The sequence below is a fragment of the Rhinoraja longicauda genome, chromosome 36 (genome assembly GCF_053455715.1).
Source record: "Rhinoraja longicauda isolate Sanriku21f chromosome 36, sRhiLon1.1, whole genome shotgun sequence".
Lineage (NCBI taxonomy): Eukaryota > Metazoa > Chordata > Chondrichthyes > Rajiformes > Arhynchobatidae > Rhinoraja > Rhinoraja longicauda.
Window position 1 is genome coordinate 1,736,689 of NC_135988.1, and position 25,658 is coordinate 1,762,346.

At 51.7% G+C, this 25,658-nt stretch overlaps 1 protein-coding gene across 6 annotated transcripts in view; it reads left to right on the forward strand.

Moving 5' to 3' along the window:
* The window catches only part of dmtn (dematin actin binding protein), a 75,947-nt gene that overhangs the window by 43,323 nt on the left and 6,966 nt on the right, over nt 1–25,658 (forward strand). Inside the window, exons 7-11 of one of the 6 annotated variants that reach the window (XM_078428788.1) lie at nt 795–900; nt 2,392–2,456; nt 5,939–5,987; nt 14,239–14,291; nt 24,586–24,651. In XM_078428788.1, coding sequence (XP_078284914.1) covers nt 795–900; nt 2,392–2,456; nt 5,939–5,987; nt 14,239–14,291; nt 24,586–24,651 — 339 coding nt within the window. Of the gene's footprint in view, nt 1–794; nt 901–2,391; nt 2,457–5,932; nt 5,988–14,238; nt 14,292–24,585; nt 24,652–25,658 lie in introns of all 6 variants that reach the window. The other 5 variants (XM_078428787.1, XM_078428791.1, XM_078428789.1 and 2 more) reach the window with 5 other exon arrangements.

Here is a 25,658-nt window from a genome sequence, read left to right on the forward strand (position 1 = left end):
TGTGTGTGTGTGTCCTCACTGTGTGTCTGTGATGTCCCACACTGTGTGTGTGTGTGTGTGTGTGTGTGTGTGTGTGTGTGTGTGTGTCCTCACTGTGTCTGTGATGTCCCACACTGTGTGTGTGTGTGTGTGTGTGTGTGTGTGTGTGTGTGTGTGTGTGTGTGTGTGTGTGTGTGTGTGTGTGTGTGTGTGCCCACACTGTGTGTGTGTGTGTGTGTTCTCACTGTGTGTGTGTGTGTGTGTGTGTGTGTGTGTCCTCACTGTGTGTGTGTGTGTGTGTGTGTGTGTGTGTGTGTGTGTGTGTGTGTGTGTGTGTGTGTGTCCTCACTGTGTGTGTGTGTGTGTGTGTGTGTGTGTGTGTCCTCACTGTGTGTGTGTGTGTGTGTGTGTCCTCACTGTGTGTGTGTGTGTGTGTGTGTGTGTCCTCACTGTGTGTGTGTGTGTGTGTGTGTGTGTGTCCTCACTGTGTGTGTGTGTGTGTGTTCTCACTGTGTGTGTGTGTGTGTGTGTGTGTCCTCACTGTGTGTGTGTGTGCCCACACTGTTTCTGTGTGTGTGCCCTCACTGTGTGTCTGTGATGTCCCACACTGTGTGTGTGTGTGTGTGTGTGTGTGTGTGTGTGTGTGTCCTCACTGTGTGTGTGTGTGCCCACACTGTTTCTGTGTGTGTGTCCTCACTGTGTGTCTGTGATGTCCCACACTGTGTGTGTGTGTGTGTGTGTGTGTGTGTGTGTGTGTGTGTGTGTGTGTGTGTGTGTCCTCACTGTGTGTGTGCCCACACTGTTTCTGTGTGCAGATCCAGTCGGGATTGGGGAAGTTGATCCTGAAGGAGGAGCTGGAGCATTGCAAGCCGCGCGGCAGGAAGTCACGGTCGCTCCCGGACAGAACCACACGCAGCTTCTGTAAGAGACGGGCCTCCACCTCACTGCCGACCCTGTGCTGTGTTGCTGTGTGTCACCATGTGTGGGCCTAGCGGAGAGAGCGCTGCCCAACAGAGTGTGGGCCCAATGAGTGGGGGGGATGTCCGGGAAAGGGGGGGGAGGGGGATAGGGTTGCCAAAATACAGGACAAAGGGTGGCGTCATGCCCCGTGCCCCACGTGACCTCACCCAGCCAGTGGCCACGTGCTCCCGGCCCGGGCGGCCGCCATTGGTGGAGCGGGAGCACGTGGCCGCTGGCTGGGTGAGGTCACGTGGGGCGCGGGGCGGTGACGTCACCCTTTGTCCCTTTGGGAGTGAGGAAGTTGGCAACCCCACTAATACGGGACAAGGGCGGTCCCGTACGGGCCAAACTAATTTAGCCCAAAATACGGGCTGTCCCGGCTAATACGGGACAGTTGGCAACTCTGGGGGGGGCTTGTCCGGGACGCTGGGGATTTGTTCAGGAAGCAGCAGATTTGACCCTGGGACTGTGGGTTCACATGTTCACAGAGTAGAAGTCTCCTAATCCCATTCTCCTGCCTTCTCCCATAACCTTTGACACCCGTTCTAATCAAGAATTTGTCTATCTCTGCCTTAAAAATGCCCACTGACTTGGCCTCCACCGCACTTGTGGCAATGAGTTCCACAGACTCACCACCCTCTGACTAAAGAAGTTCCTCCTCATCTCCTTTCTAAAAGAGTGCCCTTTAATTCTGAGGCTGTGCCCTCTGGTCCTAGACTCTCCCACTAGTGGAAACATCCTCTCCACATCCACTCTATCCAGGCCGCTCACTATTCTGTACGTTTCAATGTGGTCCCTCCTCATCCTTCTAAACTCCAGTGAGTACAGGCCCAGTGCCCACACACGCTCATCATATGTTAACCCACTCATTCCTGGGATCATTCTTGTAAATCTCCTCTGGGCCCTCTCCAGCAAAGATACTAGAGGAACAAGATAGACCACTCGACCTGAAAGACCGTCGTATGTCACTTTAGTAGGTAGAAACCTGCAGAAACATTAAAAAATAAAAATAACAAAGATCTGTGAATTGATAGATGAGATATATTCTGCATTTTAATGGTATCATCACACACACTGTTCTCCCACAACACTGATTACACTGCAAGAGGCAGAACGAGCGGCGGGCTTTGCCTCCTAAAATGGCGGCCGTTATGCTCCTTTGCGTACGACACTTCAGTATATGCGATTTCAACACGAGTGGTCCATCTTGCTCCTCTAGTATCTTTGCTCTCCAGAGCCAGCACGTCCTTCCTCAGATATGGGGCACAACCTTGCTCGCAGTGCTGCAAATGCGGCCCGTCCGTCCAGCGCGTTATAGAGCCTCCGCTTTAGGCCCCTGTTTGTATTGCAGTCCTCTTGCTATAAATGCTGTAAGTCGTCGCCTGTGATGTTTGCACAGTTGTATGAACGAGAGATGTGACAGAGTTAACCCTGGTGTCTGTGTTTCTGCAGCGCCACAGGAGTCGGCCCCCAAGTCCCCCTCCCTGCACTCCCATGGAAGGAACGGCCTCCACAGGGTGAGTAAAGTGGCGATGTACCCGCCAGGCGTGTCGTCACCCGGGGGGTGGGAGGTGGCAGAGCTGGTGTCAGCTTAGAACTGCTTTATGATACGATACGATATAACTTTATTCATCCCCGGAGGAAATTGGTCTGCCGACAGTCACAACACACAACATGGTGCACAAACACCTGAAATGAAAAGTGAAAAAAAGAAACGGTCAAGTGACTGTTGGCTGGCTGCCGTGTGCACAGCGCCTTCACCGGAACAAACAAACAAACAAACAAACGAACTAACTAACGCAGGCTTATCCCCTGGGCAGAGGATCCTAAACTAGAGTCCCACGCCAGGTGCCCATTGTCTTCCCCACCCCCCCCTCAAGCCCATTGACCGCTGATTGTGGGTCGATCGCGAGGCCCCACCACCACTGAGGCTCCCACTGTTGCCGAGGCTCCCACTGTTGCCGAGGCCCCCACTGTTGCCGAGGCTCCCACTGTTGCCGAGGCCCCCACTGTTGCCGAGACCCCCACTGTTGCCGAGGCCCCACCACCGCCAAGGCCCCCACTGCCAAGGCCCCCACTGTTGCTGAGGCTCCCACTGTTGCCGAGACTCCCACTGTTGCCGAGGCCCCACCACTATCGAGGCCCCCACTGTTGCCGAGGCCCCACCACTATCGAGGCCCCCACTGTTGCCGAGGCCCCGCCACTATCGAGGCCCCCACTGTTGCCGAGGCCCCACCACTATCGAGGCCCCCACTGTTGCCGAGGCTCCCACTGTTGCCGAGCCCCCCCCCCACCACCACCACCGCTGAGGCCCACCTTTGGCTGAAGGGAAGCAATGTTGAGGTGCCATTCACTGTGTAACTGAAGCTGATCTGACATTGGTGGAAGTGTGCAGGCTGGTGCACTCCGTACCAGTGCTCCAGGGTGTGGGGCTGGGCAGGTCTTGAAGCAAATCATGTCTTTGTGGTGGAGACAAAGAAACTGCAGATGCTGGAATCTTCAGCCAACGGCAAAGTGCTGGAGTAACTCTGTGGGTCAGGCAGCATCTGTGGAGGGGATGGACAGACAACGTTTTGGGTCAGGACCCTTCTACAGACAAGGTCCCGATGCAAAATTTCTGAAGTAGAGTCCTGACCCACACTGTATGACACTATGACCTATCTTTGGAGTGTGGGAGGAAACCGGAGCACCCCGAAAAAACCCACGTGGTCACAGGGAGAACGTACAAACTCCGTACTGACAGCACCCGTAGTCGGGATGGAACCCGGGTCTCTGGCGCTGAGAGCGCTGTGAGGCAGCAACTCTACCGCTGTGCCGCTGTGCCACCGTGCCACCCCGCCCCGGGACTAAGGTGGATTATTTCTATGGAATACTCCTCCCGCACCTTTCCCAGATCCTGGCGATAGTTTCACAGCTGTCCAAGCCAACCCTCCTCTCAGCCTCACCGCACTAACTCAGTCCACATCACTGTGCTGACCCACGTCCAGCCACTGCCACTGACACCAGGCCTGGGCCTGACATTCACCATGTGCTCAGATCACCAATACACAAAACCTTCTACCCAGAGTAAGGGCTTCAAGAACCAGAGGACATGGGTTTAAGGTGAGAGGGGCAAGATTTAATAGGAACCTGAGGGGCAACGTTTTCACTCAGAGGATGGTGGGTGAGTGGAACGAGCTGCCAGAGGAGGTAGTCGAGACAAGTACTAGGACAGCATTTTAAAAGACACTTGGAAAGGTACATGGACAGGAAAGGTTTTGAGGGATATGGGCCAAGTGCAGGCAAATAGGACTGGCTTGGATGGGACTAAGATGAGTTGGCATGGTGGTGTAGGGCCGAAGGGCCTGTTTCTGTGCTCTGTGACTCCATCTTCTCCTGCCCTCGTGCAGCCGCTCTCTGCCCAGGAGACCTCTGGAAACTCTGCTTCTCCTGATAGTCTCCAGGTTTAATCACGACACCATTCAGCTGTTGTTGAGCTCTGGAATGGAAAGGCCCTGACCCACAACATCACCTGTCTCAGTCCTCCACAGATGCTGCCTGACCACATGAGTAACTCCAGGACAATGTGATTTGTTCAAGATCCCAGCATCTGCCGTTCCTTGTGTTTCCCCTCCCAGTCTCTCTGCCTCTCTTCCTTCAACCCTTCCTGCCCGAAGAAGCAGTTGCTTCACTGTGTTGAATATTTCACAGGCGTCAATGTCAGATTCATGCTGAACTCCCTCCTGTGGAACGCACTGAGAGGTCTCGGTAGTTAGACTGGAGATACAGCATGGAAACAGGCCCTTTCAGCCCACCGAGCCAATGCCGACCAGCGATCAACCCATACAGGAGCACTATCCTACACACTAGGGACAATTTACAATGTTTTATCACCAAAACCAAGCACTACAAGCTGAAGAAGGGTCTCGACCCGAAACGTCACCTACTCCTTCTCTTCAGAGATGCTGCCTGACCCGCTAACATACTCCAGCACTTTGTGTCTATCTTAAGCGTGAATCATATCATATCATATATATACAGCCGGAAACAGGCCTTTTCGGCCCTCCAAGTCCGTGCCGCCCAGCGATCCCCGCACATTAACACTATCCTACACCCACTAGGGACAATTTTTACATTTACCCAGCCAATTAACCTACATACCTGTACGTCTTTGGAGTGTGGGAGGAAACCGAAGATCTCGGAGAAAACCCACGCAGGTCACGGGGAGAACGTACAAACTCCTTACAGTGCAGCGCCCGTAGTCAGGATCGAACCTGAGTCTCCGGCGCTGCATTCGCTGTAAAGCAGCAACTCTACCGCTGCGCAAGTGCGGTTTGTCTAATGGCAAACTGTAGCACCCGGAGAAAACCCACGCGGTCACAGGGAGAACTTGCAAACTCCATACAGACAGCACCCGTGGTCAGGATCGAACCCGGGGCGCTGGTGGAGTAAGGCAGCAGCTCTACTGCTGCACCACCGTGCCGCCCCTGTTGGAAGTGCCCCAATGCAGAGTGCTGCTGAATGACGTGGTGCATTATGGTCACTCACTGCTGCATGACGCGGTGCATTATGGTCACTCACTGCTGCATGACGCGGTGCATTACTGCAGGGTGATGGTCACTCATTGGTGCTGCGTGACGTGGTGCATTACTGCAGGGTGATGGTCACTCATTGGTGCTGCGTGACGTGGTGCATTACTGCAGGGTGATGGTCACTCATTGGTGCTGCATGACGTGGTGCATTACTGCAGGGTGATGGTCACTCACTGGTGCTGCGTGACGTGGTGCATTACTGCAGGGTGATGGTCACTCACTGCTGCGTGACGTGGTGCATTACTGCAGGGTGATGGTCACTCATTGGTGCTGCGTGACGTGGTGCATTACTGCAGGGTGATGGTCACTCACTGCTGCATGACGTGGTGCATTACTGCAGGGTGATGGTCACTCACTGGTGCTGCATGACGTGGTGCATTACTGCAGGGTGATGGTCACTCACTGCTGTTCTTTACTCCTAGCTGCAGTCGGCTGACTTTGCCACCCCTCACCAACAGCACCAGAGGAGCGCGACAGGTAAGTCCCATCGCCAACGTGTGGAGAATAGGGAGTAGAGTGCAGAGGTGTAGAGTGTAGAGTGCAGTGTGGAGTGTAGAGAGTATAGCGTAGAGAGTAGAGATGTAGAGTAGAGTGTACAGCATAGAGTGTAGAGAGTAGAGATGTAGAGTGTACAGCATAGAGTGTAGAGTGTACAGCATAGAGTGTAGAGTGTAGAGTGTAGAGAGTAGAGTGTAGAGTGTAGAGTGTAGAGTGTAGAGTGTAGAGAGTAGAGTATAGAGTGTAGAGTGTAGAGTGTAGAGAGTAGAGCGTAGAGAGTAGAGAGTAGAGCGTAGAGAGTAGAGCGTAGAGCGTAGAGAGTAGAGCGTAGAGAGTAGAGCGTAGAGCGTAGAGAGTAGAGCGTAGAGCGTAGAGAGTAGAGCGTAGAGCGTAGAGAGTAGAGCGTAGAGCGTAGAGCGTAGAGAGTAGAGCGTAGAGCGTAGAGAGTAGAGCGTAGAGCGTAGAGAGTAGAGCGTAGAGAGTAGAGCGTAGAGAGTAGAGATGTAGAGAGTAGAGATGTAGAGTAGAGTGTACAGCATAGAGATTTAGAGAGTAGAGATGTAGAGTGTACAGCATAGAGTGTAGAGTGTAGAGTGTAGAGAGTAGAGTGTAGAGAGTAGAGTGTAGAGTGTAGAGAGTAGAGCGTAGAGCGTAGAGAGTAGAGCGTAGAGCGTAGAGAGTAGAGAATAGAGCGTAGAGCGTAGAGAGTAGAGCGTAGAGCGTAGAGAGTAGAGCGTAGAGAGTAGAGAATAGAGCGTAGAGCGTAGAGAGTAGAGCGTAGAGAGTAGAGCGTAGAGCGTAGAGCGTAGAGCGTAGAGCGTAGAGCGTAGTGTAGAGAGTAGAGATGTTGAGAGTAGAGAGTAGAGATGTAGAGTGTAGAGAGTAGAGCATAGAGCACATAGAGTGTAGAGTCACGTGTAGAGGATGTAGAGTGTTACGTGTAGAGCGTGTTGTCGTGCAGAGCTTGCAGAGTGCCTCCACAGGGCAGGGTACTCCACACCACCAAGCCTGTCACTCACTCACTCAGCAACAGGCACAGGGTGGCAGCCATGGGACTATGGTGCTTGGGGGGGACGGAATCAAGGGACGTGAGGAAGCAGGAACAGGGCACTGATTGTGGATGATCAGCCATGATCATATTGAATGGCGGTGCTGGCTTGAAGGGCCGAATGGCCTCCACCTGCACCTATTCTTAAGTTCCTGTGTTCCTATGAATGTTTCCCTCCCAGACTCCCCTGCTCCCAGCTTGCTTTCCAGCTGGAATCTGTGGAATTCATTGCCACTGACGGCACTGGAGGCTGTCACAGTGATACAGTGTGGAAGCAGGCTCCTCACCCCAACTTACCCACACCAGCCCACATGTTCCAGCTACACTAGTCCTACCTGCCCGCATTTGGTCCATATCCCTCCAAACCTGTCCTATCCATGCACATGTCCAACTGTTTCTTAAATGTTGGGATAGTCCCAGCCTCAACTACCTCCTCTGGCAGCTTGTTCCATACACCCACCACCCTCTGTGTGAAAAAGTTACCCCTCAGATTCCTATTAAATCTTTTCCTCTTCACCTTGAACCTATGTCCTCTGGTCCTCGATTCCCCTACTCTGGGCAAGAGACTGTGCATCTACCCGATCTATTCCTCTCATGATTTTGTACACCTCCTCATCCTCCTGCACTCCAAGGAATAGAGTCCCAGCCTACTCAATCTCTCCCTATAGCTCACACCCTCTAGTCCTGGCAACATCCTCGTAAATCGTCTCTGTACCCTTTCCAGCTTGACAACATCTTTCCTATAACATTTTGTAAGCTGGCTTACAAACATAAGTCTGAGTTAGACTTTAGAGATACAGTACAGTACAGGCCTTTCAGCTCACTGTGTCCGACACTATTCTAACAAGATATTTTAAAAGCAGAGATTGTTAGATTCACAATTCACAATCATACTTTATTAGCCGGGTATGTTTTGCAACATACGAGATTCTTGATCGGTACGGGTGTCAGGGGTTATGAGGAGAAGGCAGGAGAATGGGACTGAGAGGGAGAGATAGATCAGCCATTGTCAAATGGTAGAGTGGACCTGATGGGTTGAATGGCCTAATTCTGCTCCTATAACTTATGAAGTTGTTTTGTGCCCGCTGCCATTACTGACCCCAGTTAGCAGAACATGACTGTAGAAACAAGGAACAGCAGATGCTGGCTAACTCAGCAGGTCAGACAGCCTGCCCAAGGGTCACGACCCGAAACGTCACCTATCCATGTTCTCCACAGATGCTGCCTGACCCGCTGAGTTACTCCAGCACTCTGTGAAACGTCACCTATCCATATTCTCCACAGATGCTGCCTGACCCGCTGAGTTACTCCAGCACTCTGTGAAACGTCACCTATCCATGTTCTCCACAGATGCTGCCCGACCCGCTGAGTTACTCCAGCACTTGTGTCCTTGTTTCAGGAGAACTTTACTGACAGATTGGCTTGATCTTTTGCATGAAAGTTTCATTTATTGATTGAACGACACAGTAGGGAAACAGGCCCTTCAGCCCACCGGGCCTACGCCAGCCCTCCATCACCCGTTCACACTAGTTCTATGTTATCCCACGTTCTCATCCACTCTCTACACACTGGGGGGAACTTACAGCGGCCCAATACATCCGCACGTCTTTGTGGGATGTGGGAGGAAACCGGAGCACCCGGAGGAAACGCATGCGGTCACAAGGAGATCGTGCAAACTCCACGCAGACAGCACCCGAGGTCTGGATGGAAACGGGTCTCTGGCGCTGCGAGGCAGTAGAGCAAGGATATCTGAGGAAAGATGTGTTGGCTCTGGAGAGGGTTGAAAGGAGGTTTACAAGGATGATCCCAGGAATGAGTTGGTGAGCATATGATGGGAGTTTGATGGCACTGGGCTTGTAGTGGCAGGAGTTTAGAAGGATGAGGGGGACGAGTGATAGGCTTGGATAGAGTGGATGTGGAGAGGATGTTTCCACTGGTGGGAGAGTCTAGGACTAGAGGGCACAGCCTCAGAATTAAAGGACGTTCCTTCAGGATGGAGATGAGGAGGAATTTACTTAGTCAGAGGGTGGTGAATCTGTGGAATTCTTTGCTGTGGAGGCCAAGTCAGTGGTTTTCAAGACAGTTGGATAGATTCTTGATTAGTACGGGTGTCAGGGGTTATTGGGAGAAGGCAGGAGAATGGGGTTAAGAGGGAGAGATAGATCAGCCATGATTGAATGGAGGAGTAGACTTGATGGGCCGAATGGCCTAATTCTGCTCCTGTCACTTTTCAATTTATGTTGCACAAAAGGAAGTTGACTTTAATTAAAATCATTGGCAGTGAAGATATCTACACTGAGTGGATACACATTGTACAGTGAAAGAATTGCAAATGCTTTAAGTTATTAAAGTATTAATAACTTTAATAATGATTAAATTATGAATATTTACGAGGCATCGCTTGAAGTTTCCGGCAAATTGGGGTTTTTTCCAATTATCCTCAATATCCATTTGATGTCTAGCTGATTTTCTAAGCAGATCAGTTTGTCTTGAGTTGTGGCTGTGGTATTTTGCCGTGAGTTGTGGCTGTGGTATTTTGCCGTGAGTTGTGGCTGTGGTATTTTGCCGTGAGTTGTGTGTGGTTTGACGTTTATATCACAGACCTCATCAGCAGTCTGTAATGTTCATGTAATTAACATTGGCAGACATGCCCTTCCAGCCATTACCTTATCTCCCCACCACAAAGCTGCACTGACTGTCAGATTCTTCCCTGTTTGCTCCTCTCATCTTTCTTATATAACACAGCAACAATGCAAGTTAAAAACAAGCCGGCTCCAGTTTAAAGAACTTCGGAAATCAATAGTTAACTCATTTAGGGTGGCACGGTGGCGCAGCGGTAGAGTTACTGCCTTACAGCGCCAGAGACCCAGGTCCGATCCCGACTACGGGTGCTGCACTGTACGGAGTTTGTACGTTCTCCTCGTGACCTGCGTGGGTTTTCTCCGAGATCTTCGGTTTCCTCCCACATTCCAAAGACGTGCAGGTTTGTAGGTTAATTGGCTTGATGTAAATGTAAAAATTGTCCCTAGTGGGTGTAGGATTGTGTTAATGTGCGGGGATCGCTGGTCGGTGTGGACTCGATGGGCCGAAGGGCCTGTTTCCGTGCTGTATCTCTAAACTAAAACTAAACTAAACACAGAACGGTACAGCAGACGACAGGCCCTTCAGCCCACAATGCCTGTGCTAAACATGATGCAAAGACCAACATATCTGCCAGCTTGTTATCCATATCACTCCATTCCCTGCATATCCATGTGCCTATCAGGAAGCCTCTCAATTGCACTTGCAATATCATCTGTGGTTCTACGCCCCCACCCCTCTGCCCCCTCCCCTCCACCCAGAGTCTGAAGAAGGGTCCCAACCTCAAACGTCACCTGTCCATTTTTCCCGAGGGACTGCCTGACCCGCTGAGTTACTCCAGCATGTTTCATCTATCTTTAGTATAAACCAGCATCTGCAGTTCCTTTTTGTTACATGGACGATTCTTCAGAACCTAAGATAGATACAAAATGCTGGAGAAACTCAGCGGGACAGGCAGCATCTCTGGAGAGAAGGAATGGGGGACGTTTCGGGTCGAGACCATTCTTCAGACTGAGAGTCAGGGGAAAGGGAACCATGAGATATAGACGGTGATCTTTCATGCATTTGTTCTAGATCTCTAGAGATATATAGAACAAATTCATGAAAGATATGCAAAAAAGTGACGATGATAAAGGAAACAGAACCTTTTGGTCCCGACTGGAAACGTCACCTATCCATGTTCTCCGCAGATGCTGCCTGACCCGCTGAGTTACTCCAGCACTCTGTGAAACATCACCTATCCATGTTCTCCACAGATGCTGCCTGACCCACTGAGTTCCTCCAGCACTTTGTCTCATGTTTTGTTAACCAGCATCAGCAGTTCCTTGTGAGAACATGGCTACTGACAATGCTGGGAATTAGAAAATAGGTGCAGGAGTAGGCCATTCGGCCCATCAAGCCAGCACCACCGTTCAATATGATCATGGCTGATCATCCAAAATCAGTACCCCGTTCCTGCTTTCTCCCTATATCCCTTGATTCATTTAGCCCTAAGAGCTAAATCTTCTCTTGAAAACATCCAGTGAATTGGCCTCCACTGCCTTCTGTGACAGAGAATTCCACAGATTCACAACTCTCTGGGTGAAAAGGTTTTTCCTCATCTCAGTCCTAAATGGCCTACCCCTTATTCTTAAACTGTGTGGCCCCTGGTTCAGGACTCCCCCAACATTGGGAACATTTTTTCTGCATCTAGTCTGTCCAATCCTTTAAGAATTTTATATATTTCTACACGATCTCCTCTCATCCTTCTAAATTCCAGTGAATACAAGCCCAGTTGATCCATTCTTTCATCATTTGTCAGTCCCGCCATCCTGGGAATTAACCTGGTGAACCTACGCTGCACTCCCTCAATAGCAAGAATGTCCTTCCTCAAATTAGACCAAAATTGCACACAGTACTGTGAAAGGCGATGGTCCTCCCTCCCTATTTCTCAGCATCGCGTCTGATTCCAGATCCAGACACAAAAGCAGCCTCTTCCCACGAGCTGTACGTAACTGCCACACTACAGCACTGCATGCTGGTCTGTGAGCCCAACACTCAGCAGTGGATCTTTTAAAGGCAGAGACAGATAGATTCTTGAATAGTACGGGTGTCAGAGGTTATGGGAACAAGACAGGAGAATCAGTTTGAAGAAGGGTCTCGACCCAAAACGTCACCCATTCCTTCTTTCCTGAGATGCTGCCTGACCTGGTGAGTTACTCCGGCATTTTGTGAATAAATACCTTCGATCTGTACCAGCATCTGCAGTTATTTTCTTACACAGGCAGGAGAATGGGGTTAGGAGGGAGAGATAGATCAGCCTTGATTGAATGGCGGAGTAGACTTGATGGGCTGAATGGCCTAATTCTACTTCTATCACTTATGACCTTATGAACTCTCCAACTGCACGGGCAGCAGGCAATGGACCCACATGGAGGCGGGAGGACTGGAAGCGCGGTCCTAAACAGAAGAGGTCCCAACACAGAGGTCCCAGCGCAGAGGTCCCAGCACAGAGGTCCCAGCACAGAGGTCCCAGCATCAGAGGTCCCAGCAACAGAGGTCCCAGCACAGAGGTCCCAGCGCAGAGGTCCCAGCGCAGAGGTCCCAGCGCAGAGGTCCCAGCGCAGAGGTCCCAGCACAGAGGTCCCAGCATCAGGGGTCCCAGCGCAGAGGTCCCAGCGCAGAGGTCCCAGCGCAGAGGTCCCAGCGCAGAGGTCCCAGCACAGAGGTCCCAGCACAGAGGTCCCAGCACAGAGGTCCCTGTGGAACTCCACTAATCACGGACCTCCAGCCAGAATCCCATGCACTTGGATAGAACGGTACTGCACCGGGAAGAAGGGTCTCGACCCGAAACGTCACCCATTCCTTCTCTCCAGCGATACTGCTTGTCCTGCTGAGTTACTCCAGCACTCCAGTGTCTATCTTCATCACAGGGACCGGCTCCAGTCCACAGCATCAAGGCCGAACATGGTTACATGAATCTAATAGAGTCGCAGAGTGATACAGTGTGGAAACAGGCCCTTCGGCCCAACTTGCCCACAACGGCCAACATGCCCCAGCTACACTAGAGTCATAGAGTGATACAGTGTGGAAACAGGCCCTTCGGCCCAACTTGCCCACACCGGCCAACATGCCCCAGCTACACTAGTCCCACCTGCCTGCGCTTGGTCCATATCCCTCCAAACCTGTCCTATCCATGTACCTGTCTTAAATGTTGGGATAGTCCGAGCCTCAACTACCTCCTCTGGCAGCTTGTTCCGTACACATGTGCAATATTTAGCAAAGCTGCCCCTTTTTACTCTTGCACTTTATTTTTGCGTTTTAAAGTCATAATGTTTTTGAAGATTGTGTGCAGTGTATTGTGTTGCTACCATGTGCGAGCTGAGCACCAAGTCTCATTCCTTGCATGTGCACACACTTGGCCAGTGAATTGATTCTGTTCGGCTCTGGTTCCCCAGCCAGAGCAGCTGCCCCTGATCTTTGCCACAGAGGCAGACGGCTTTTCAACCTGGGTTATCCCCACTGACATGGAAACCTGCCCCGCTCTGGAGAGGGTCAGACATTAACCCGCCCCTGGCCTGGCAGAGGGACAAGGGCAAGTCAAAGGGTGTCCATGTCTCACAATGAGGGTAGACACAAACAGCTGGAGTAACTCAGCGGGTCAGGCAGCATCTGTGGAGAACATGGATAGGTGACGTTTCACAAAGTGCTGGAGTAACTCAGCGGGTCAGGCAGCATCTGTGGAGAACATGGATAGGTGACGTTTCACAAAGTGCTGGAGTAACTCAGCGGGTCAGGCAGCATCTGTGGAGAACATGGATAGGTGACGTTTCACAGAGTGCTGGAGTAACTCAGCGGGTCAGGCAGCATCTGTGGAGAGAAGGAGTGGGTGACGTTTTGGGTCAGAACAATACAATACAATACAATACAATATATCTTTATTGTCATTGTACCCAGGAGTACAACGAGATTGGGAATGCGCCTCCCATACGATGCAATAATTTAAGTAATTTAGACAGCAGCAACCCAACGAAACGAAACAGTTGTAACAGTTTCTTCATGTTGTAGAACATCTACTTTATGGAGAAACAATTGCTTCCATTTCTTTCCATTTGGTTTGTGTTGTCATCAAGTCATCTTTTGGCAAAATAACGGCAGGACAAACTACCGACCTGAGGTGCTGTTTGTGTGGAGTTTGCACGTTCTCACTGTGACCATGTGGGTTTGCTCCAGGCGCTCTGGTTTCCTCCCACGTCCCACAGGGACACGCGGGTATGTGGGCTGATTGTCCCTAGTGTGCAGGGAGTGGAAGACAAGGTGGGATAAGGTGGAACCAGTGTGAGCGGGTGATGGCTGGTGGCGTGGATACGGTGGGCTGCGTCACTAAACTACACTAGACTAAAATTACCAGCAAGTTGTCCAGTTACAAAGCTGACCTCTGGGACATTTCATCCCACTCATGGCTAGATGGAGTACAGGGCGTTTCCTGCCGCGTGCCTGATCTACGTTGCCCCCCCTGATCTACGTTGAGGGGACGGTTTATGGGCAAGGTTGGGGTTAGGGGGTAAACGGCCGGGATGTTTGGCACCACTGGTCATTCTCGCTCTTCTCTTGCCTCTGCAGATATCCAGGTAAGTCCACGCTGCAGCCTCAGGAATGCACCACTCCCACCACAGGTGAGAATCCTCATCTGATGTCCAACCGGTCAGGCAGCACCTTCACAGGGCCAGTCTGAAGAAGGGTCTCAACCCGAAACGCCGCCCACTCCTTCTCCCCAGAGGTGCTGCCTGACCCGCTGAGTTACTCCAGCACTTTGTGTCTGTCTCCAGAGGGAAGCTCAGCTCAGGAATTCCCATCAGGCGACTTTGATCAAACTGTGGAAGGGGTTCAAAGTGAACCGATGCTAAGATGCAGTCAGGGAGCAGGGGAGGGAGGGGGAGATTGGGTGGTAAGAGCGTGCAATAGGCCGACATGGAGGCGAAAGGACTGGAAGCACGGTCCTCTTTAAACAGGAGAGGTCCTAGCACAGAGGTCCCAGCGCAGAGGTCCCAGCGCAGAGGTCCCAGCGCAGAGGTCCCAGCGCAGAGGTCCCAGCGCAGAGGTCCCAGCGCAGAGGTCCCAGCACAGAGGTCCCAGCATCAGGGGTCCCAGCACAGAGGTCCCAGTGGAACTCCACTGGTCACGGACCTCCAGCCAGAATCCCATGCACTTGGATAGAACGGTACAGTATGGCTCCTCTGGTCCTCGATTCCCTACTCTGGGTAAAAGACTGTGTATCTACCCAATTTACTCCTCTCATGATTTTATATACCTCTATAAGATCTCCCCTCATCCTCCTGTGCTCCATGGAATAGAGACCCAGCCTACTCAACCTCTCCCTATAGCTCACACCCTCTAGTCCTGGCAACATCCTCGTAAATCTTCTCTGTACCCTTTCAAGCTTGACAATATCTTTCCTATAACATGGTGCCCAGAACTGAACACAATATTCTAAATGTGGTCTCACCAACGTCTTATACAACTGCAACATGACCTCCCAACTTCTCTCCTCGAATCTAAATGATCTGATAAATCTAAATAATACTGTAATCTCGATGAACCATATCCTTCCGTTCCCAGCATATCCACATGCCTATCTAAAAGCCTTTTAAACACGCCTGTGGTATCTGTTTCACCAGCACCCCAGGCACCCAGCACTCCATGTATAAAAAAGATTGCCCCGGACATTTAAAAAAAAAAAATTCCCCCTCACATTAATAGACAACAGACAATGGATAATAGGTGCAGGAGTAGGCCATTCGGCCGTTTGAGCCAGCATCGCCATTCAATGTGATCATGGCTGATCACTCTCAATCAGTACCCCGTTCCTGCCCTCTCCCCATACCCCCTGACTCTGCTATTATGAAGAGCTCTATCTAGCTCTCTCTTGAAAGCATTCCAGAGAATTGGCCTCCACTGCCTTCTGAGGCAGAGAATTCTACAGATTTACAACTCTCTGAGTGAAAAAGTTTTTCCTCATTTCCGTTCTAAATGGCCTACCCCTTATTCTCAAACTGTGGCCCCTGGTTCTGGACTCCCCCAACATTGGGAACATGTTTCCTGCCTCTAACGTTATACCCTCTAGTCTTTGAACATTTCTACCCTATGGGGAAAAGGTTCTGTCTGGCTAGACTATCTGTGCTTCCCATAGCTTTATAATACTTCTGTTAGAAGTAGAAGTATTTCCCAGCAGCTTCCGATGCTCCAGATAAAACAATCCTCCCTTGTCCAACCTCCCCTGTCCCAGTGCTGTACAATTCCACGAAATAGTGGAGACTGGAGACTGCAGACCAATTATATGGGTACTTACATCATTCACACAGGATGCAGAAACAGCTCCAAATATGGAAGTGGACAGTGAGGAGGAACTCAGGGAAATTCCAGTCCCTGGGGCAAAGTGCTGGAGCTCTTAGTGATGTCACTGTGGGCTAGGGTTGCCAACTGTCCCGTATTAGCCGGGACGTCCCGTATTTTGGGCTAAATTGGTTTGTCCCGTATTAGGCCCGCGGCCGGCTGTCGGCCCGTGGACAGGGAGGTGGGTTGCTAGGCAACCTCTGTTAGGTGAACACACTCCATTAGCCTACACTGTTCCCTGAGCCAACCCGCCTCCCGGCCCGAGCGGCTGCCATTGGTGGAGCGGGAGCACGTGGCCGCTGGCTGGGTGAGGTCACGTGGGGCGCGGGGCGGTGACGTCACCTTGTCCCGTATTTGGGAGTGAGGAAGTTGGCAACCCCTACTCTGGGCTCCAGCAAGTGAGCATGGATGTTCCCAGCAACAGAAGCACACAACGACAGGTCAATGGGGAAAGTTTAGACTTTACCGTGGAAGATGTCACGGCAGGGTTTGGAAAAATATCACGGCAAACACAACATGGCTTTGGTTTCAGTTTGGTTTGGGAACACAGCTTGGAAACAGGCCCTTCGGCCCACCAAGTCCACGCTGACCAATGTTGACCCGGTCTCACTAGTTCTATGTTATCCCAATTTCTCATCCACTCCTTACCACCCCAGGGGCAATTTATAGAAGCCAATTAGTCTACAAACCCGCACGTCTTTGGGATGTGGGAGGAAGCCCGAGCACCCAGGGGGAAACCCACGCAGTCACAGGGAGAAGCTACAAATCCACACAGGCAGCACCCGTAGTCGGGATCCAACTGGGGTCTCTTGCGCTGGGAGGCACTGACTCGTCTCCTGCGCCACCGTGCCAAAGACAATCTACTTTTGTGTGAAGAAAATCTGTTTAATCAGGTTCTTAGGAATACCTGGAAGAATGAGCATAGAGTCCCATAGCAGAGGAACAGGCCCTTCGGCCCACACTGTCCATTCTGCCCACCGTGCCATCCATTGCTATGCTATGCTCACCTGCTTGCCTCTTCCGTGTGGTGGGAGTCTCTGTGTCCACCACAGCGTGTGTCCGCACTAGCCTGTACTCACTGGAGTTTAGAAGAATGAGGGGGGACCCCATAGAAACATACCAAACAGTGAGCGGCCTGGATAGAGTGGATGTGGTAGCGCAGCGGTAGAGTTGCTGCTTTACAGCGAATGCAGCGCCGGAGACTCAGGTTCGATCCTGACTACGGGTGCTGCACTGTAAGGAGTTTGTACGTTCTCCCCGTGACCTGCGTGGGTTTTCTCCGAGATCTTCGGTTTCCTCCCACACTCCAAAGACGTACAGGTATGTAGGTTAATTGGCTGGGTAAATGTAAAAATTGTCCCTAGTGGGTGTAGGATAGTGTTAATGTACGGGGATCACTGGGCGGCACGGACTTGGAGGGCCGAAAAGGCCTGTTTCCGGCTGTATATATATGATATGATATGATATGATATGATATGATATGATATGATGTTTCCACTAGTGGGAGAGTCTAGGGCCAGAGGGCACAGCCTCAGAATTAAAGGACGTTCCTTTAGGAAGGAGATGAGGAATTTCTTTAGTCAGAGGGTGGTGAATCTGTGGAATTCTTTGCCACAGAAGGCTGTGGAGGCCAAGTCAATGGATATATTTAAGGCAGAGATAGATAGATTCTTGATTAGTACAGGTGGTAGGGGTGATGGAGAGAAGGCAGGAGAAAGGGGTTGGGGGGAGAGATAGATCAGCCATGATTGAATGGTGTAGACTTGATGGGCCGAATGGCCTAATTATGTTCCTATCACAGTTGACCTTGTGACCACCCCCTCAGGCAGTGTGTTCCAGACTTCAACGGACCCCTGGCGGGGAGAAACATTCTTCCTGGTCTCTGCAAACCTCTTACTCCTTACCTTAACCCTTTCCCCTCCAGTTCTGGACACCCCTGCTCGTGGGCTAAGGGTTTCTTTGTTCTCTCTATCCCCTTGATAGTTTTGTACACGTCCATCACGTACCCCCTCAACCTTCCCTGGACCAGGGAAAACAAGCCCAGTCTCTCCTCGCTACTGAAGCCCGCCATCCCAGGCAGTCCCACTGGATCTCCCCTTCACCCTCTCCTGAGACATCCCATTCCATCCGTACCACAAACCACCAGACAACATTCCAGAGACACAAACAAAAAGCCGGAGTAACTCAGCGGGCCAGGCAGCATAGAAACATAGAAAATAGGTGCAGGAGGAGGCCAATTAGCCCTTCGAGCCAGCACCGCCATTCATTGCGATCATGGCTGATCATCCACAATCAGTAACCCGTGCCTGCCTTCTCCCCATATCCCTTGATTCCGCTCTTTTAACTCTCTTTTAAATCCATCCAGTGAATTGGCCTCCACTGCCCTCTGTGGCAGAAAATTCCACAAATTCACAACTCTCTGGGTGAAAAAAATTCTTTTCACCTCAGTTTTAAATGGCCTCCCCTTTATTCTTAGACTGTGGCCCCTGGTTCTGGACTCCCCCAATCTCTGGAGAGAAGGAATAGGTGACGTTTCGGGTTGAGACCTTTCTACAGACGGAGTGTCAGGGGAGAGGGAACTGAGAGATATGAAAAGGTTCATAGAACAAATGAATGAAAGATGTGCAAAATGACAGATCAAAGCCAGCAATGATGATCAAGCAAAGGCAGAGCTCACAATGGTCTATTGTTGGCTGTGGGGTAGGTGATAACGAGTAATACAAACTGTAACTTAGCAGGACAATAGTGAAACTAGTCCAACAACGTGGGTGGGGGAGGGACGGAGAGAGAGGGGATGCAAGGGTTACTTGAAGTTAGAGAAATCAGTGTTCATACCGCTGGGGTGTAAGCTGCCCAAGCAGAATATGAGGTGCTGTTCCTCCAGTTTGCGCTGGGCCTCAATCTGGCAATGGAGGAGGCCCAGGACAGAGAGGTCAGTGTGGGAGTGAGAGGGGCAGTTCCAATCCAGATGTGGTCTCATCAATGTTTGATAAAGATGCCCCATATCTTCCCTGCCCTTACATTCTGTGGCCCAGCTAACAGAGACTAACGCCCGCCTTGCCCTCTGTGCCACCCTGTCCACCTGCCCTGCCACCCTTAGGGACCTGCAGATGTACAACAATCCCTGTGTTCCTCTCTAATACTCCCTAAGTCCCAATCTGACCTTTCAATATGCGTCACTTTGCACTGATCAGAATCAAGTTGCATCTGCCATTGCTCTGCCCAACTTGCCAACTGGCCAATGGAGGCACTGAGACCAGCCCCTCACCCCCCACAATATTGTGTCACCTGCAAACGTACTCATCGTGTGTAGGAAGGAACTGCCAATGCTAGTGTATGCCACAGATAGACACAGAGTGCTGTGGTAACTCAGCGGGTCAGGCAGCATCTCTGGGGAAAAGGAATGGTGACGTTTTGGGTCGGAATCCTTCTTCAGACTGAAAGTAGAGGTGGGGAGAGGGGGGTTCGGGGAATAGACTGGACCTTGGCATACCTTGAGGAGATTTCACAGTGGAGCTGACAACATGTGTAGGAAGGAACTGCAGATGCTGGTTTACACCAAAGATTGACACAAAGTGCTGGAGTAACTCAGCGGGACAGGCCGCATCTCAGAAGAAAGAAAATTGTCATACCGTTTACTGATCAAACCTCTTACTTGAACATCCAAGGCATTCGTGTATACCGCAAACACTAAGAGTAGCAGAAAAAATAAAGTGCAGGAAGAACTCAGTGGGTCAGGCAGCCTCTGTGGAGGGGACTGGACAGACATCGTTGGTCCACCTCCCTCCACAGATGCTGCCTGACTGGCTGGGTTCCTCCAGCACTCTGTTTCCCTGCTGCAGTCTGGCGTGTCTCCAGTAAGACCACATCTTGTGATCACATTCAGGGGACAAGTGCCCCTCAGGGATATGTGCTGGCACTCTTGTTGTGTGGGAAGGAACTGCAGATGCTGGTTTACATCCAAGACAGACACAAAGTGCTGGAGTAACTCAGCGGGACAGGCAGCATCTCTGGAGAGAAGCAATGCGTGACATTTCCGGCCGAGACCCTTCTTCAGACAGAGTCAGGGGAGGGGGAGACACAGAGATAAGGAAGTGTAAGGTGTGAGAACAAGACATCAAAGGGGGTGGAGATTAAGGGATATGTAGAATAGATCATTAGGAGAGGTAACAACAAAGCAAGCAAAGATAAAATGTAATCAGGGACAGTCAGACTGGTGGGAGAACTGGGAAAGGGGAGGGATGGGAAGAGTGGGAATGCAAGGGTTACTTGCCTTGGCTCACTGGCACTGTCCCTCTCTCTGGCACTGTCCCTCTCTCTGGCACTGTCCCTCTCTCTGGCACTGTCCCTCTCTCTGGCATTGTCCCTCTGGCACTGTCCCTCTCTCTGGCACTGTTACTCCCTCTGGCACTGTCCCTCTCTCTGGCACTGTCCCTCTCTCTGGCACTGTCACTCTCTCTGGCATTGTCCCTCTGGCACTGTCCCTCTCTCTGGCACTGTCCCTCTCTCTGGCACTGTCACTCTCTCTGGCACTGTCCCTCTCTCTGGCACTGTCCCTCTCTCTGGCACTGTCACTCTCTCTGGCATTGTCCCTCTGGCACTGTCCCTCTCTCTGGCACTGTCCCTCTGGCACTGGCACTCCCTCTGGCACTGTCCCTCTCTCTGGCACTGGCATTGTCTCTCTCTCTGGCACTGGCACTCTCTCTGGCACTGGCATTCTCTCTGTCTCTCTCTCTGGCACTGGCATTCTCTCTCTGGCACTGTCTCTCTCTCTCTGGCACTGTCTCTCCCTCTGGCACTGTCCCTCTCTCTGGCACTGGCACTGTCACTGTCACTCTGGCACTGTGGGTTGTGTGCACGTGAGTGAGGGGGGTATGGATGCATGAGGCACCTTCAGTACGTTTGTAGATGGCCCGTAGATTGGTGGAGTTGAGAGTAGGCTTTGGCCACAGGGTGGTCCCAATGTGTTGGTGAAATGGGCAGAGGGGAGGCAAACACAGCTTCATCCTGGTAACTGAGGAGCTTCACCTTGGGAACACTAACGAGTCTCGGTGATGCACTGTGAATGGTGGAATGCCAGGCAGTGTTTGGTTAGTAAGTGGGAAATCCAGCAGATGGTGAGCAGGTCTGAAGACCTTTGAAGGTGGCAGCAATAGGCAGATAATGTGGTGAAGAGGGAACCTAGGACATTGGCCTTCATGAGTTGACTACGTGTGCAGATGGCACCAATCTCGGTGGCGTTGTTGATAGTTTCGGTAGTTTGGCTAAATAATCAGATTGATTGTAAATTGGCTTCAGGAATCGTTGCAGTCGTGTACCCCAGTCCACCAAGGCCGGCTGGATTTGCAGCTAACTAACCACGCTAACTCCCTGTCCCATTCCCACGCTGACCTTTGTGTCTGGGCCTGCTCCATTGCCAGAGTGAGGCCACACACACAAACTGGAGGAACACCACCTCATATTCTGCTTGGCCAGCTCACACCCCTGGATCCCAGGAATGAGTGGGTTAACCTATGATGAGCGTGTGTGGGCACTGGGCCTGTACTCGCTGGAGTTTAGAAGAATGAGGGGGAACCTCATAGAAACGTACAGAACAGTGAGCGGCCTGGATAGAGTGGATGTGGAGAGGATGTTTCCACTAGTGGGAGAGTCTAGGACCAGAGGGCACAGCCTCAGAATTAAAGGACGTTCTTTTAGGAAGGAGATGAGGAGGAATTACTTTAGTCAGATGGTGGTGAATCTGTGGAATTCTTTGTCACAGACGGCTGTGGAGGCCACAAGTCAGTGGATATTATTAAGGCAGAGAGAGATAGATTCTTGATCAGTGCCGGTGATGGGGTTGATGGGGAGAAGGCAGGACAATGGAGTTAGGAGGGAGAGATAGATCTGCCATGATCGAATGGCAAAGTGGACTTGATGGGCCGAATGGCCTAATTCTACTCTTATCACTTGTGAGCTTATGACCCCAGCGGTATGAATATTGACTTGTGTAATTGCGTGTGGTCCTCCCTGCACTACTCCCTCTCCTGTGCAACCCCACCCGTGCAACCCCACCCGTGCATCCCCACCCGTGCATCCCCACCCGTGCAACCCCACCCGTGCATCCCCACCCGTGCATTCCCCTCTCTCCCGCCAAGCTTCAGTCAGAGGGTGGGAAATCTCTGCCCAGAGACAATGGAGGCAAGCATTCAGATTGAAGATTCAGTCTGAAGAAGGGTGTCGACCCGAAACGTCACCCATTCCTTGTCTGCAGAGACGTTGCCTGACCCGCGGAGTTACTCCAGCCTGTTGTATGTATTCAGCTTGTCCAGGCAGGTTCATCCACTGTGGTCCCATGCCGACCATCCGGCCTGCCTGACTCCACATTGATCAAGTCCCACAGCAGCTCTCCCAATAACCTCACTCCACCTGTGTTGGGCTCCCTGGCCTGGGGGGATTGACAGGCCTCACCAAACTCCACCCATCCTCCTGCCCTCCACACTCTCCCTGGCCCAGCCCGGATCACAACGTCTCCATCAGTCCCAACAATCCCCTCCATCACCGTCCAACTTCATACTCTTATACATCGGCGAGACCAAGCGTAGACTGGGTGATTGGCTCCATGAACACCTTCGCTCAGTCCGCCTGGACCTACCTGATCTCCCGGTTGCCAAACACTTTCATTCCCCTTCCCATTCCCACATTGACCTTTCTGTCCTGGGTCTCCTCCATTGTCAGAGAGAGGCCAAACGCCAATTGGAGGAACAGCACCTCATATTTCACTTGGCCAGTGGTGTGAATGATGGTTACTCTCACTCTAAGTTACCCCAGCATTCCCTCTCTCTCCATCCCTCCCCCACCCAAGTCACACCAGCTTTTCTTTCTCACCCAACAAACAATTAACAATGGCCTGTTTCCTTTATCATTGTGACTTTTTTTGCATATCTTTCATTCATTTGTTTTATATCGTTCTGCATCGTCCTCTCTATCTTTCGTTTCCATTTCCCTTGACCTTTAGTCTGAAGACGGGTCTCGACCCGAAAGGCCACCCATTCCTTCTCTCCAGAGATGCTGCCTGTCCCGCTGAGGTACTCCAGCACTCTGTGTCTACCTACATTTGCATTCTCCATGGTGAATACAGAGGGGATGTCTTCCTTGAAGACCTTGCCCTGCCTCCAGCACGTTGCCCCCTTGGTCTCTTTCCCTGGGTGCCCCCTTGATGTTGTCCTGCATTCTGGGGTCACCCGGCCTCTCCTTTGTTGGCTCTGGGAAGGTGTGAAGTTAACTTAGGGGACGTGGCATGAATGGCCCCTTTATAAATGCCCCCTGAGACGGGGTTGGTGATGGAACGTGAAGGCAGCCATTTTGACACGCCTTCCATGGGCTGCTGAGACTCAGAGGGAACGCAGTGGAGTAGGGGGCAGATATGAGAACAGGTTAGGTCATAAGGTCATAAGATCATATGGTGTAACATTAGGCCATTCGGCCCATCAAGTCTACTCCGCCATTCAATCATGGCTGATCTATCTCTCCCTCCTAACCCCATTCTCCTGCCTTCTCCCCATAACCCCTGACACCCGTGCTAATCAAAAATCTATCGATCCCTGCCTTAAAAATATCCACTGACTTGGCCTCCACAGCCGTCTGTGGCAAAGAATTCCACAGATTCACCACCCTCTGACTAAAAAAAATCCTCCTAATTTCCTTCCTAAAAGAACGTCCTTTGATTCTGAGGCTGTGCCCTCTAGTCCTGGACTCTCCCACTAGTGGAAACATCCTCTCCACATCCACGCTATCCAGGCCGCTCACTATTCTTTATGTTTCATTCAGGCAACTAGGTACCTGCGCTCTTAGATCCCTCTGCTCTACAACACTCCCTGTCTACCTGTGACACCACTTTCAGGGGACTGTGTACCTGCGCTCCTAGATCCCTCTGCTCTACAACACTCCCTGTCTACCTGTGACACCACTTTCAGGGGACTGTGTACCTGTGCTCCTAGATCCCTCTGCTCTACAACACTCCCTGTCTACCTGTGACACCACTTTCAGGGGACTGTGTACCTGCGCTCTTAGATCCCTCTGCTGTACAACACTCCCTGTCTACCTGTGACACCACTTTCAGGGGACTGTGTACCTGTGCTCCTAGATCCCTCTGCTGTACAACACTCCCCAGAGTGCTGCCATCGATTGTGAAGGTGCTGCCCTGGTCCAGTACTCACATTACCTGCTCTACCTGCATGACCTGCACTGCATGCTGTCTGCATTACCTGCACTGCTTGCCATTTGCTCTTCCTGCCTGCCTTGCTGGCTGTCTCCAGCACCGTGCGTGTGTGTGTGTGTGCGTGTGCGTGTGCGTGCATGTATGTGTGTGCGCGTGTGTGTGCGTGCGTGCGTGCGTGTGCATGTGCGTGTGCATGTGCTTGTGCATGTGTGTGTGCATGTGTGTGTGTGCGTGCGTGTGCGTGCGTGTGTGTGCGTGCATGTATGTGTGTGCGCGTGTGCGTGCGTGCGTGTGTGTGTGAGATGTTCACAGCTGGGCCCCGGGTCCTTGTAGCACGTTCACACGCTGATGTGTTGCCTATAACTCTGTCTTTGCAGAAGGAGGAGGGTACAGTGGGGAGGATGGACAGAGGAACCTCCTTACCCACCATGCTGGAGCTAAAGGTCAGAATGGGGACCACACACACTCACACAGCACGCACACAGGCCCTTTGGCCCACCCACTCCGTGCTGCCCCTTTCCCCCATCTGCACCAATCCTGCTTGCCCACATTGGGATGGCATCCATCTGTGCCCTGCCCGTCCCCATGTCCGTTTAGATACATGGTGACATGGTGATTGTGTCTGGTCCCACCACCTGCCCTGGCAATCACCCTGATATCCCCCTCACCCCTCACAACTCCTGCAAAACCCTTCCCTTACCTTCAACACATGCTTCACGTTTGATACTCCTACCCTGGGATCATAAGGTCATAAGGAATAGGAGTAGAACTAGGCCATTCGGCCCATCAAGTCTACTCTGCCATTCAATCATGGCTGATCTATCTCTCCCTCCTAACCCCATTCTCCTGCCTTCTCCCCGTAACCTCTGACACCCGCACTAATCACAAAACTAATCAAGGATATCGAATCTGGCCACTTCTCATAATATTGTTAATTGTTTGAAAAATACAGAGATGGAAGCAGGCCCTTCGGCCCACCGAGTCCAGGCCGACCCTCGATCACTGATTCACACTACTTCCATGTTCTGCCACCTTCTCATCCACTCCTGACACACTAGCTGGCAATTTACCGAGGGCCAATTAACCCACAAACCCGCACGTCTTTGGGATGTGGGTGGAAACCAGAGCACCCGGAGGTCACAGTGAGAACGTGCAGACTCCACATAGACAGCAGCCGCGGTCAGGATGGAGCCCGGGTCACTGCCGCTGCACCAGCGCCTCTACCCACTGCACCATTACACCCCCCAAATATACTTCTGACAGCTCACCCCTCTACTGAGGGAAGACAAGCCCAGCCTGTCCAAGCGCTCCCATCCCGGCAACTCCCTGGTGAATCGCCGTGGTAATCTCCCCAATGCCAGCTCGTCCTGGTGCCCACAGCTCCGTGGGTCCGTGGGTCCGTGTAGGTCCGTGTAGGTCCGGGGGTGCAGTCAGGCGTGCATTGGTTCCA